This window comes from Musa acuminata, chromosome BXJ1-8, assembly GCF_036884655.1.
Source record: "Musa acuminata AAA Group cultivar baxijiao chromosome BXJ1-8, Cavendish_Baxijiao_AAA, whole genome shotgun sequence".
Lineage (NCBI taxonomy): Eukaryota > Viridiplantae > Streptophyta > Magnoliopsida > Zingiberales > Musaceae > Musa > Musa acuminata.
The window spans coordinates 7610952-7625160 of NC_088334.1; the positions used below are offsets into that span (position 1 = coordinate 7610952).

General features: G+C 44.6%; 1 protein-coding gene and 1 long non-coding RNA gene across 3 annotated transcripts; one reads left to right on the plus strand and one right to left on the minus strand.

Annotated features, from left to right (window-relative positions):
* Positions 1-6781: 6781 nt before the first annotated feature.
* Positions 6782-9133, minus strand: LOC135588949 (uncharacterized). Of its 2 annotated transcripts, XR_010476543.1 has the most exons (4): positions 9012-9133; positions 8704-8914; positions 7550-8266; positions 6782-7450 (listed from the first exon to the last, which is right to left on the minus strand). It is a non-coding gene; the product is annotated as an uncharacterized LOC135588949 (long non-coding RNA). The 2 variants fall into 2 exon arrangements; XR_010476542.1 differs by lacking the exon at positions 6782-7450 and having other exon boundaries at positions 7490-8266.
* Positions 9134-10342: 1209 nt separating this feature from the next.
* LOC135588951 (uncharacterized) lies at positions 10343-11184 on the plus strand. Its single transcript, XM_065081281.1, has 2 exons — positions 10343-10436; positions 10531-11184. The coding sequence occupies exons 1-2, from the start codon at positions 10350-10352 to the stop codon at positions 10957-10959; spliced, it is 516 nt and encodes a 171-aa protein (XP_064937353.1). The 5' UTR covers positions 10343-10349; the 3' UTR covers positions 10960-11184.
* Positions 11185-14209: the final 3025 nt, after the last annotated feature.

Below are 14209 nucleotides of genomic sequence, written 5' to 3' on the forward strand. Positions count from 1 at the left end.
AATTCTTTCGATTTGAATCATTCAAAGATCTATCCATGGGTGTGGCTATTGATTGAGACCTCAGGAAGCCATGGCTCTCATAGTAGATGAGATTTCCCTAATTGTTTGAGGAAATCTCTCTACTCTGTTGAGGAAAATTCTCCCACCTAACCTATATAAAAGGAAGGGGGATATGTTAATAACAATCAACTTCTTTTACAACTTGTTTATTTATTTATTTTCTAACATGGTATCAGAGCAACAGCTGCCTCAAGCGGAGTCATTGAAGAAGCACCAAGACACGGATTCAGAGCCAGTGCTAACGAGCACCGTCTTGGCTCTGCTCATCCACTCCTTCTCTTCCTTCATCGCCGGTCTTGCTTTTCTTCGCCGGCCTTGCTCCCTCTCCTATTTGCAGACACTCTTCGTCGCCGGCTTACAGCAGACACTCTCCGTCGCCACCACGCAAGGAGGAAAACATTCTCTCACTGCCTCCTAAATAGCGGCGAACGGCGAACAACGGTGTCTTCCTCGCTTCCCGGCCAGCAGCAGTCACAACTGCTGCATCTTCCTTCCTCTACCGCAGTAGCTTTCGCTGCCGCTTCCCTCTACACAACGGTGCCTCCTCAACGGCGGTGTCTTCCTCCTCAATAGCGACGAACAGCGAATGACGGTGTCTTCCTCGTTCGGTCTTCCTTGCTTAACGACGGATGCCATGTCTTCCTCTTTCGCTATCGCAGTCTCTTCCCGGCCAGCAACAGCCGCAACCGCTGCATCTTCCTTCCTCTACCACAACAGCTTTGGCTGCCGCTTTCCTCTATACACCTAATTGCTGCAGATTTCTCTCACTGTAGTTTCCTTGAGTACCGTTGCAGATTTTCGCGGCCATTTCCCGGCGAACCGCAATCTTGAGTATCGCTGCAGTTTTTGCGGCCATCTTCCGGCGAACTGCAGCCTCTACAATCTGCTGCAGCAAGTCGCAATCCACAGCAGCTACCGGTAGCTTTGGGCAGTGTTGTAGATTGCCTAATCTGCTACAGCAAGCAGCAATCTATAACAGCGGCCCCTCCCTCCCTCATTCTCCACCTTGTGTGACCTGAGTATCACACAAGGTTCGCTGCATTACTTCTTCTAAAAAAAAAAAAATGTCTTCGTTCACTTCTTCTGATGTTTCAGTTCCTATAGGGACTCCCACTTCTTGTTCTTCTACAGGGCTTATCTCCATCAATGCTGCCACGCCGATCCCTTTTAAGTTATCAAAGGGTGGCAACTATGCATCCTGGCGAGCTCAATTTTCTAATCTTTTATTTGGATACGACTTGTTAGGTTACATTGATGGCTCCTTCAGTTGTCCTTCGGCCATGCTCAACATCCCCGGAGATCCCAGTCCAGTACCCAATCCAGCTCACAAACTGTGGCTACGTCAAGATCGTCTCATTCTCCAAGCTATTCAAGCGTCAGTTGCTGGATCCGTTGCTCCCTTGATATCTTCATGTGTGACAGCTACCGATGCATGGTCTAAACTGCAAACCACCTTGCAAATCATTCGCGTACTCGCAAGCTCAGTCTTTTATCCAAGCTTATGGTGACAAAACAAGAGGGAAGTACTATCTCTGATTATCTACAATATATCAAGGTTATCATCGATGACTTGGCTTTGATAGGTCATTCTCGATGTGACGAAGAGGTTGTCATTCATACCCTCAATGGTCTCGACACCGACTACAAGGAATTGGCTGCTACAATTTGGGCACGCGACTCATCAGTCTCTTTTGAAGATCTCTATGATAAGCTGACTGACTATGAGATGTACTTGAAGCGTGCGGACAAACTGCCTGGATCGACTGTCACAGCTCAAGTCAGTCACAAGTCTAAACGAAAGAGCACTCGGTACTCGTCGAACATCACCCAAGGTTTGGCTAATGCGCCTCTTGATTCTGTGAGTTCCATGCAACACCCCTCCTATCCTCCTAGTCATCACTTCTCACAAAGTGGCAACTCCAGCCATCATCCGTCTTGGCATCCTGCCCTACCGAGCCATCAAAGACGGGTCGTTTGCCAACTCTGTGACAAAGTCGGCCCCTCCGCTAAAGTTTGCCGGTCTCGTCCCCGCCTCCCTGCTCCGTCACACTGGCCTTAGGCAAATCTCCTGACTACTCCGACACCTAGCCAGTCCAACTGGATTGTCAACTCTGGTGCCTCTCATCACATCACCGCTAATCTTTAGAATTTGTCTCTTCACAATCCCTATGGCGACGATGAAGATATCATCATCGGTGATGGTAAAGGACTTCCTATAACTCATATTGGTTCCACAACGCTTAATCCTGACTCTACTACATTTACCCTCGATGATGTTTTATGCGCCCCTCATATTAAACGCAACCTCATTTCTGTTTCTCAATTTTGCAAACATAACAATACTTCCATTGAATTCTTTCCTGATTCATTTCTTGTTAAGGACTTGAGCACGGGGGCATCATTGATCCTAGGCCCGAATAAAGACAACATCTACGAATGGCCATTAGCCTCTCGAATAACCCAGTCCACTATTCATTCTTCTGTTGCGGCTCTAGTTGATGTGTGGCATCGTCGGCTTGGTCATCCCTCGTCCTTTATTCAGCAGAAATTATTTTCTCATCACTCTCTTCCTCTTTTTAAGTCCACTAATTCCATGATGCATTGTGATGCATGTCTTAGTAATAAGAGTCATCGGCAGCCTTTTGGCTCATATTCCATTTCCTCCTCTAAACCTTTTGAAATTATATATACTGATGTTTGGGGTCCTGCTCCAATCTTATCTTTTGATAAGTTCCAATTTTATGTGACTTTTGTAGATCACTTTTCTAAGTACACATGGATATATCATCTTTCCCATAAATCTGACGTTTCTCGCATTTTTTCCACTTTCTAGAAGTTGGTCGAAAACTATTTTCAGTCTACCATTAAAACGGTCTACTCTGATGGTGGCGGTGAATATCAAGCCCTGTCATCCCATCTCTCAGCCTGTGGCATTCAACACCTCAAGTCTCCCCCACATACTCCTCAACTAGTTGGTTCTGCCGAATGCAAACATTGGCATATAGTAGAAACTGGACTCACACTTCTACATCAAGCTTCCATGCCTTCAACTTTTTGGACAGCAGCCTTTCAAACTACTGTCTACCTTATTAATCGAATGCCTACACCAGTCATACAATATCAGTCCCCTTTTGACACACTATTTCACAAACCCCCTAACCTTCGTAAACTCCGAGTGTTCGGTTGTTTATGTTATCCTTGGTTACGTCCCTATGCCTCTCATAAGTTAACATCCCGATCTACTCCTTGCATCTTTATTGGTTACTCACTTGAACATAATGCTTTCCGCTGCTATAATCTCCACACTCACAAAATATTCATATCACGTCACGTTGTCTTTGTTGAGTCTAACTTTCCTTTCCAAACCCTTCCATATCCTGCCATACGGACCACTTCACTATCTCACTAGAGTATACCTTTGGACCAATCGGACGAGCCTCCCATGCCTTTGTCTACTTCCTCCCCTCCTGATCCGCACTATATCACTTCAGTTCAACACTTGCCCGTTTCCTCTGTTCCTACTCCACTCCACTCTTCCCCAATTGATGGGGCAATATGTTCCGAAACACAACCATCCTCCTTCTCGCCCAAGTGCCCCTAACATGTCTCCACTTGACCCGGCTTGTGCCACAGATCCTCACCCAACATCACCTCCCAATCCTGTAGTCTCCAATCATCCTATGACCACTCGCCCTAAGAATGATATTTTTAAACCTCATCAGGTACTTAACCTACAAGCTATATCCCCCAACGTTGAACCCACCACCTTCACTCAAGCCCAAAAATCTCTGCATTGGCGTACTGCCATGAGTGAGGAATATAATGCCCTCCTCCATAATTCAACGTGGGATCTTATTCCTTTCCATCATTCACAAAACATCATCGGGTGTAAGTGGGTCTTTAGAATTAAGCGGAACCTAGATGGCTCTGTTGCTCGATATAAGGCACGCTTGGTCGCCAAAGGGTTTCATCAATGACCTGGAGTTGATTTCACTAAGACGTTTAGTCCTGTTGTTAAACCCACTACAATCCGGCTTATCTTGAGTATGGCTACCACTAAAGGCTGGCAATTACAATAATTGGATGTTAATAATGCATTTCTACAAGGATCTCTAACCGAAGTTGTTTTTATGCAACAACCTCCCGGTTTTATTCATCCTCAGTATCCACAGCATGTTTGCAAACTTCGAAAAGCCATTTATGGACTTCGTCAGGCTCCAAGAGCTTGGTACACTGAACTTAGCTCATTTTTTACTTCTGTCGGTTTTCTTAACTCCAAATCTGACACTTCGTTGTTTCTGCGACATCATCATGGAAACATAATGTATATTCTGGTATATGTGGATGATATTATTGTCACAGGCAACAATCCCATCAGAATCCAAGCGTTCATCAAACAATTGGCAGCTCGATTCTCGCTTAAGGATCTCGGACCCTTGAGCTACTTTCTAGGCGTCTACCTTCACATCTTCCGGTCTCCTTTTATCACAACGCAAGTACATTCAAGATTTGTTATTAAAGACAAACATGCAGGATGCAAATGCAGTTACAACCCCCATCTCTACTAGTGGTTCTCTCAAATTATCGGATGGAAGTCCTGCTATAGAACCCACTCAATACCGCCAAGTTGTTGGCTCCTTACAATACTTAGCTCTCACGCGTCCAGACATCTCATTTGCTGTCAACAAATTATCACAGTTTATGCAGCAACCATCTACTCTACACTGGTCTGCGGTCAAGAGACTTCTGCGATATCTTAAAGGGACCCTAAATCATGGACTCTTTTTTCGTAAACACTCTCCACTTCATCTTCATGCCTTTACTGATGCTAATTGGGTAGGTAACCTTGATGATAGAACATCCACATCGGGATATATTATCTTCCTTGGTGCTCATCCAATCAGTTGGAGTTCTAAGAAGCAAAAGAAGTCACCCGGTCTACAACTGAAGCTGAATACCGTGCCATTGTCGCTACCACTGCAGAACTCAATTGGATCACGAATCTACTCCAGGAACTCAACATCGATTCCACCCCTACAATATATTGTGATAATATTGGAGCTACCTATCTGTGCGCTAATCCAGTATTTCACTCCCGCATGAAACATATTGCTATCGACTTCCACTTTGTACGCGATCAAGTTGTCCACCATCAACTTTGTGTTTCTCATGTTCATATGGCTGATCAATTGGCCGACTCATTCACGAAGCCTCTAGCTCGTAAACTTTTTGCATTACATCAGTCCAAAATTGGCCTCCTTGATAGGAGCACCATCTTGCGGGGGCATAATAGTAGATGAGATTTCCTAACTGTTTGAGGAAATCTCTCTACTCTATTGAGGGAAATCCTCTAACCTGTTGAGGAAAATTCTTCCTTCTAACCTGTATAAAAAGAAGGGGGATATGCTAATAACAATCAACTTCTTCTATAACTTGTTTATCTATTTATTTTCTAATAGGCTCGGCAGACGGGACAACACATGTGAGAGCTCAACCACGCGAAACACCTGGCGAGGTGTCGCACTTCGTCTCCGTCTTGCAACTCCGTTATGCACAGAGCGCAACTCTGCTGCTCGCCCTTGGCGGCGGCAGAATAGGTGCAAGACGGCAGGGAGGAGAGCAACAATTCCGGGTCGAGCCCACGACCGGAGGCAACACAAAGCCGATACCGGTGGTGGCAATGGCGAGCTGCCTCGAGGGATTAGAGTTATCTTTTCATTAGAGGTGAAGGATTAATTAGCAAGCAAAAGGATAACCGGCGACACGGCTATCGACTCTGCGTTACGTGAGAGTAAAAGAGGAAAGAGACAAACGAGAAATTTACTTGTTGAGATCGAATTGCAACAAACGAGAAATCTCCTTCTTTGAGGACTCCATCATGCACAGTGCACTGTTGCATGTGACATCCGATGGGTGCGGTAATGACGGCGGTCGATGACTGCATCCGCCGAGGGGACTTCCTACCGTATTGGAAGCCTGTCATGGAGTGGAAAGGTGGTGGAGATTGGTGTTCGATCGCTGGTTTCTTAGCTTCCGAGTCCAACAATCCACCAAAAAGGCAAGGATGGAAAAAGAGAGCATGACCGCAGCGAGGCACAGTATTACCACCACGGCTCCCGTGCCCACATCTCTGGCCATACGATTTCCCTTCGTCGAGATGGAGATGGAATGTCGATGGGATGTGAAACAGGTGGTTCGAGCGAGGAGGAGGAACCGATTAATTGTAGTACAGAAGAAGTCCCCTCCCCTGCATAAACTTTAAGAGTGATTAATTAGAAGTCAAGTCATATAAAATATAAATCAATCCAGATGACAACCAACTTGCGTGTTGATCGAGAGGAGGCTAATTCACAAAGTCAACCGGTAGAAAATATAGGTCAGACACCCACGCCAGCAGCAAAGAATGTTCATCCTCCAGTAATGATTTGTTTGGTGATGAAGGGAGATGTGCTGAGGTCGGAACATTTATGACACCCACGCTAGCAGCAAAGAAAGTTCATCTCCAGTAATGATTTGTTTGGTGATGAAGGGAGATGTGCTGAGGTCGGAACATTTATTGTGTGTGTGCGTATATATATATATATATATATATATATATATATATATATATATGTATATATATGTATATGTATATGCATATATATGTATACATATATATACACATATACATATATATATATATATATATATATATATATATATATATAATTTATTTATTGGCCTCTGTCCTACCGTGGTCGGCGCCACTGTCCTTCCACCCTCGACGGCCTTCTCCTCCACACCGCCCTCAGCATCCGACTCGACCCTGGTCCTCCAAAGGAAGGACTTCCGTCGGTTCCCTTCATTTGAAGGAATTTCTCCGTTGATGTCTTCCCTCTCCACCCTCGGCCATGACCCCCCTCGGCCTCCATGCCGCCCTCGCCACCCAACTCGATCCTCTTCGTCGGGCCATCGCCTCCACACCCTCGCCACCCGACTCGAACCCTCAGAGGTGTGGCGTTCTCTTCCTTGCCCCTACCCCCTCCGTCGCCCTCCTCCACCTCCGTTCTCGAAGTCGTGAAGCCTCCGTAGGAAAGGAAGGCGTTGATAAAGGAATTCTTTCCGGAGGAACGGAAGGAGACGAACTCCTTCATTCGGAGGAACGAGGACGAGTCAGGTGGCAAGGGCGGGCGAGAGGAAGGGGGTTGCGTCGGGTGGCAAAGGCGGCATGGAGGCGGATGGAGTTGAGGGCGATGCGGAGAGGTGTGAGGTGGGGGCGCAGCGGGGCGGAGGGGAGGGCAGGGGTGTAGTGGAGCCAAGGCGGTGGCCAATAGGGCGGAGGAATCTCACAGTCTACATGAATGCGCGTCTTATTTAGTAGACCGTACGGTTCTTATCTCTTCAGCACAATCTGTTACAACCAAAAGAAACAGAAATAAACCATCGCTCCTTTGTAGCCGCAATCTCAATTTGTCGATTCATTTAGAGAAATAAAAGCTCTCAATCGTACCGAGTAGATCTCTGACACAGGGATTTGAGTTGCAAGATCAAGAAATGAGTGGAGTTGGAAGGTAATCCGGTGAAGATTGCGTGTAAGAATCAAAGATGACAGTCCGAAGGACATCGTGATAGATCTAAGCTAGAAGAGCAATCACCAACTCGTTTCAAGAACAAGAACATGGGATCGATCATGCTGCCTCATCTGATCCCTGAGCTTTGCTTCCCACAGCCGATCGGCAGATGGGGCAGGTGGCCTGTGACCGAAACCACATGTCGATGCAGTCGGCGTGGAACCTATGGCCGCATATCGGCAGCAGCCTCCCTTTGTCGCCATCTTTGAACTCCGACAAGCACACTACGCACTCCTGCTTCTCCTCCCCTGACGCGGAGTAGAGGAAGTCCGGTAGCGACGAGAGGACGTCAGGGTTAACCCTGTCGTTGCGCAGGGAGGGCGAGGGAGAGCTGGCGGTGGAGGAAGAAGCGGCGGCGGCAGCGGCGGCGGCGTCACTCAACCGCTGAGACCTTCTGCAGAATATCCGCCAGAGGTAGTAGTAGAGGAGGAGTATGAGGACGATGTTGAGGATGGTGAAGAGGGGGTAGAGGACACGGCCATGGCCATGAGCGAGCCACTTGGGAGGGCCTGTAGTGGGAGAACCGGTTGGGCTTGCTTGGCTCAGACCTGCCATCTTCTTCCTCGCTCGCTGGTTTTGGCTTCGCATGAGTTGATCTGCAGACACAGAGTGATGAGAGGGCGGCGTAGAATTGAGAAAGATGGGAAAATATAAAATAAACAAAATAATAATATTTTTGGCTTATTTTAGGCGAACTATCTCAATAATAAATTAAAAAAAAGGACAGATGAGAATTTACTAATAAGAATATAAAAAATATGAAGATGCTATTCAAATATCAAAATCATTCATATTGATCAGTTAAATGTCAACTATTATATTATGCCAAAAAAAAATGATATCAATATTTTACACACTCCTTTTTTTTTTTCTCGATCATGAATTTTCTTTCTCACATGTTTTAAGTCAAATGAATAAAGAAAAAATCCTGAGACTTGATTTAACATCCAAGAATTGATGGTGGGCTATACATGCAGACTTTGGGGTGAAATGCAAGTGACGGATAAGAAACACGGAAAGAAGGACTCGTCACCCCAAAGTTAGGCGCCGACTTCGGCTTCCCCGAGGATGTCCACCGGAGGCACAGCGGAAGCGGGCCTCAACGGTGAGCAACACGCCATTGTAGATATGAAGCAGACCTTCTTCCGACCGGCATTAATCTGTCATTCAGCAGCATGCAGATGTCAATCTCGGTGCCCCGTCTCATGAGTCCCTTCCTGCTCTTCCGAGGTCGCCAAAATTCCCTGCGTTTGCACACACCCCAAAAAGAAAAAATACGAAGAAAATTCATTATATATAGAGAGAGAAAACCATGAAGTAGTAGGGTTAAGAGTTATTCACCTGCAACCGCAAAGGAAAAGCACGGAGAAAGGTCAGAACAAGTAAAGGAGGGAGGAGGAAGAGGAAGAAGAAGAAGAAGATGCATGAAGTAGTTGTGCATGGGCTCCGGTAACTGCTCTTGCTATGTTGGTCGACAAGGTGGTGGCTGCCGTCGCTAATGGTGATTCGCGTTTGACCACGTCCAGAACGAGAGGGAAACAGAATGTAACGTAATCGTCACGTGGGAGTCGCTCGTTGGTTGATCGGGTCACTAAAAACGTGTTCTGTTAGTCGATATGGCAATGGATAGAGTCGCTGTGTCAGCCAATATAGGCAGATAATAACGAGGAATGGCCTCAGTTTGGTTAGCTGTCATCTGCGCTACATGACACGTAGTTATTGGCTAATCATTGGGGTCCTCACTATTACCCCCCGTCAATAAAGCAATGTAAGAAAAATAAACATTACGAAAATTATCTTTTTGATCATTTTCTAACCACAGATATCATCCCATCAATGATTATAACAAATAGATAGGAGACAATCTTTTAGTTATTTGTGAGTTATTTCAAAACTATTGTGATCTAATCGAATCAATTGCTATTTTCTGCTTCACTGAAAAAACAAGGGAAAAACTTTGATGGTGGAAGAAAATTTTTTTTCTCATATTTTCAATCTTGTGATGACATAAATTTCAAATATATTTAATATATATGGTTTAATGCCATTTATACGTATTATATTTTTATGTTGTATATATATATATATATATAGGTGAATTAATATAAAAACTTAAAACTTTATAATTTTTATATAGAGAACTCTAACTTAAAAAATTCTCATATAAATAATTATTTTATCTCTAGGTCTCGTTAAACCTATCACATCGTCACCTTAGCCTTACACCGCTCTTTTTGCGTTTGCTCACAACTCTTGCACTAGAAATGAGAGAGCAAGAGGGTTGTCAACTCTGCGGATCCTATCGACTCTTGTCGAACTGATCCATGTGCTTCTTAGAGTCAATAATGAGTTCGACGGAGACCAGAATAAAATAATTTAATAATTTTTCGTATGTGAAGATCGGACCGGTTATCTCGGCCCACAATCCTGGGAGTCAAACCCGGTCCAAGTGATAGAACCGGGTCCCACTGTCACGGCCCGGTAAGGAACGCTGTTCCGATCGTTACCGTCCATCCTGTGCTAGCGCGATTCCCGAACAGCAACGGTCATGTCCGGTGACAATGGTCGTTTTGCAAAATAAGATCTGTTTTAAGGGTATTTCAGTAATTCGACCGCCTAAAAGACAGTTTGAAACCCCGCCCTCCCTTTTTTGCTTCTTTCTTGCAAGGCAGCAAAAAGATGAACAGATCTCCCATTTTTCGTATGACGCCGGAGGCCAACCACTACAGCGTCTACGGATTCGACCCCCAAATCGATTACTTCCAGGTATTCTCTTTTCTTCAGTAAGTGCTGCATCGATCTTTCTCTCTCTCTCTCTCTATTGTGATTTTGATGCGTATGTTTTTTGCTTGCGGAGTAGGTGCTGGAGGAGGCGCGGCGAAACTCGAAGCGCGGCGACCAGCGTCCGCTCGGCTGCCTGCACTGTAAGCTCCAGAAGCTCATATACAAGGACGACGTCAAGTCCAAGAATCACCGCCGCTGGTGGTGGAAGTCCGCCCTCGTCTTCTGGAGGGGCCCGCGCCCCAAGGTCGGGTCCGACTCCTACGAGCAGCGCCGCGCGGCGCGGCGTCCCTACACCCACAGGGCTGCAGTCTCGGGGCCTCTCTACACGACCGAGAGCGGCGGCGTTGGGCGCCGCACCTGCCGCCCGATCTCTGGTCGACTGACGGCGGCAGAGTTCGGCGCAGAGGCGGCGGGGCTGGCGTATCTCAGACTCAGGGAGCTCAACCTAGTCGATGACCGTCCGACGGCCCTCTCCCCGGCGGCACCCATATACATCGTCACATGAACCGCGCGCCGCCATCTCCCCTGTTTAGGTTTTGTGGGGGCTCTGTTTTTGCGAGTCTTCTGGTGCCGCACCTCTCGGCAAAAGTACGCTTTCTGGCATCTAATCGGAACGGCGAAGGCTTCTACCGGCAGAAAGTACGTTTCCTTTTCGTTGGTTTGTTTCCATAGACCTCTTTGCTTATTCCTGTCTTTCGCTCATACCCTACGAAAACTTCACTTGCTTTGATTTGGCTTCGGAACGGAACCACCAGCGAGCGTCGAGCCACCGTCGTCGATGTTTTTACATAGACATATCAGGGTATAAAATTAAGGATATTTTACCTAAAAAACCTTTTATAATTGGTTTTTACTTTCATAAATGATTTTATACTGACTGAGCTCGACTACGATCAATGCAAGATTCAATTACCAACTTAGATTAAGTAAGTCATTGGAAGCTAAGAAAACCTCTCACTGCAATTGTCTGTGGGAATTTTCCGTAGTAATTTAATCCCATCGTTACATGAATTCAAGACAAATACATTATATTCTTCGGTCATTCAATTCAAATCCTATTCCGAAATCGTTGATAAGACGTGTCGTAATACCCATATGGCATGCATCAATAACATTTGGGGAGCAATGACACAGAAATATAAAAGGGCAACCTCTAAAGGAAATAAATGCGTCGGTGCCAACCTCAGTCGAACATCATCACGTCACTGTGAGGGCATTGATTCACTTCAGGACACCGTCCTCTCTATAACACCGAACCTCAAGTTTTGAACACACAATTCTCCATCAAGAATGACATGACCAACAGAGACCTGCATGTCTCCATTACACACACTGCATCGAAGACTTCAAATGTCATGAGCAGTCGTTCTGTACAACTTTTGCGGTTAAACTCTTCGAATTGTTCAGTCCAAAGTCTTCTCTTTGTATTCTCAGCTTTACACTTGTGTAAAGTCTGATTAGATAAACTATATTATAGATTTAATTAAATTTTAATTATAATTATTTATCTATTTTTTTAATAATAAGATTTCTATCGATATGATGAACTCTCACAATTATTTATTTTAAATTTTTATTCTTATATAAATAAATATAATCTTCTAATGACCCAGGGTTAATACGTGAAATTAAATTATTGAGAGATAATAGATTTTTTTAATTAAGTTATTGAGAGATTATAGATTTTTATTATTTTTAATTTATTGCTCGTAGTAATCATATGAAAAATAAAAAGAGAAGACAAGTCTAATTCTCTTTATATCATTATAACTTTTGGATAGAACAATGATTATGATTTAATTTTGATATATTTGATTTATTTATTATTTAATTTTAATTTATAATATTAAATTTCTTTCACATAATAATAATAATATATTATGATTTTTATACTTACATAATCTCCGCAAACAATCTTTTATTTTTAAGTCTTGTTAATCTTTTTAACTTCACATGTGGAAGAAACAAATAAGAACCAAAAAGTAGGATTTATTACTCTTTAATTGACGCTAAGAAAGATTCAGTGTATCTTTGTTGTCTTTGTTGAAACATAAGGTTAGTTCAAGTAAGATGTTTTGTACATCATTTAATGTAATGAATAAAAATGAGTCTTTTAAAAGAAGTCATTGCTCTATCTAATTTACACAAATTTCGACCTTCTTAATTACTGCATAGCAGATAAAATTTCCTCAACTGCACAAGAAAATCTCTTTGCTCAAGAAATCTTCTCTTCACCGTGTATAAATAAATTTCATGTGATACTAATTTAAATGTGTTTTTCTCTTTACTTTAAAATTTCATTGTTCATTCTCTCATTTTATCATAGTATCAGAGCAGTGAGAAAAGAGAAGCTTCGCCCTTGCCTCTGGCCAGCGACCAACGCCCTGCAATTACATTCCAAGAGGTTCCGCGATCAATCCTCATCTTCCTCATCGTGATAGTCTTCGTTGATCTGCCATCAGTCGGTGGACTTGAGGAGAACGAAGGGAATATACTTATACCCTCAAAATCTGCACGTCGGGACTCAGCGGTCGACACACTCTCCTTCGCATATACGTATAGCTGCGCCACGCACAGCACCGCGTGGATCGCCGCTGCATACACGAACTCAAGCCACCACAGTCACCCACCTCTCACCTCCCACCTTCCACCACCGCCAACGCCCCTTCACTGAACCTCTGCTCCAGACCTACTCTACTTCTGCACGTTGGACCATCAGGCAACCCTCTTTGTGGTCTTGGTCGCCAGAACTCTCTCGTTGGGCACCATCAACCAGCTCCTGGATCTCTCCCTCCGATGACTTCACCTTCGGATTCTACCCCATTAACTCCTAAAGCTGTCATCTGGTTCACCAACCGTTGTCCTCGATGAGCAGCATTTGGAAACAAAGTGCCCAGATTCAAGTAATTTGTTGTCTTTCCACGCTGCAGCTGACTAGTGACGATCGCCTCTCCCTTAAGGATGAGGGTGGAAACAAAGTGCTTCCGGCGTGGGCCCTACTAACACCTTCGCCACCATTGTCCTCGACTCCAGCAACATCGTCCTCATTGCTTCCGGTGGCATCCTGTGGTAGCATTTTGATCTTCCTACGGACACGCTCCTGCCGAGTCATGTCTTGGTCCTGGAGAAGACCTTATCTGGGTGCAGGCCTACTATCCCTTTCTGTTGTTACCGAATAATCTTTGTAGTTCTCTCCCGCTGACTCTGATCGGTGATCGGGGCAGCTATTGCGTCCTGCTCTGCTGCATCACTACTCAGATTCCTAACTACTGATCTGCTGCACAAAGATTTGCAGTTGTCTTGCACAAAGCTAATCTCCTCCTTCAAAGACCTCATTTGCCAACAATCTACCTCAGGTGACACTAATCTGCACCACCACTTCTGCATCCCTGATCATTGTCATTGCTGTAAACTTTTACCTACTCCCACATATTGATACATATCTTCCATATGTCCTCATCATCTACCTCTGATGCTCCATTTATTGTTCCCGGAACTATAGTACTTTCCCACATACAAGCATTATTTCCATCAATGCAACAACCCTCATCCCCTTCAAATTATCTAAAAGTGACAACTACGCATCCTGGTGTACTCAATTCTCTAATCTCCTGTTTGGTTATGATCTTCTAAGCTATGTCAATGGTTCTTCGTTGTCCACCAACGATACTCAACATATCAGGCGCACTTAGTCCAGTACCAAATCCGGACCATAAACTATGGTTATGCTAGGATTGTCTCATCCTTCAAGCAAT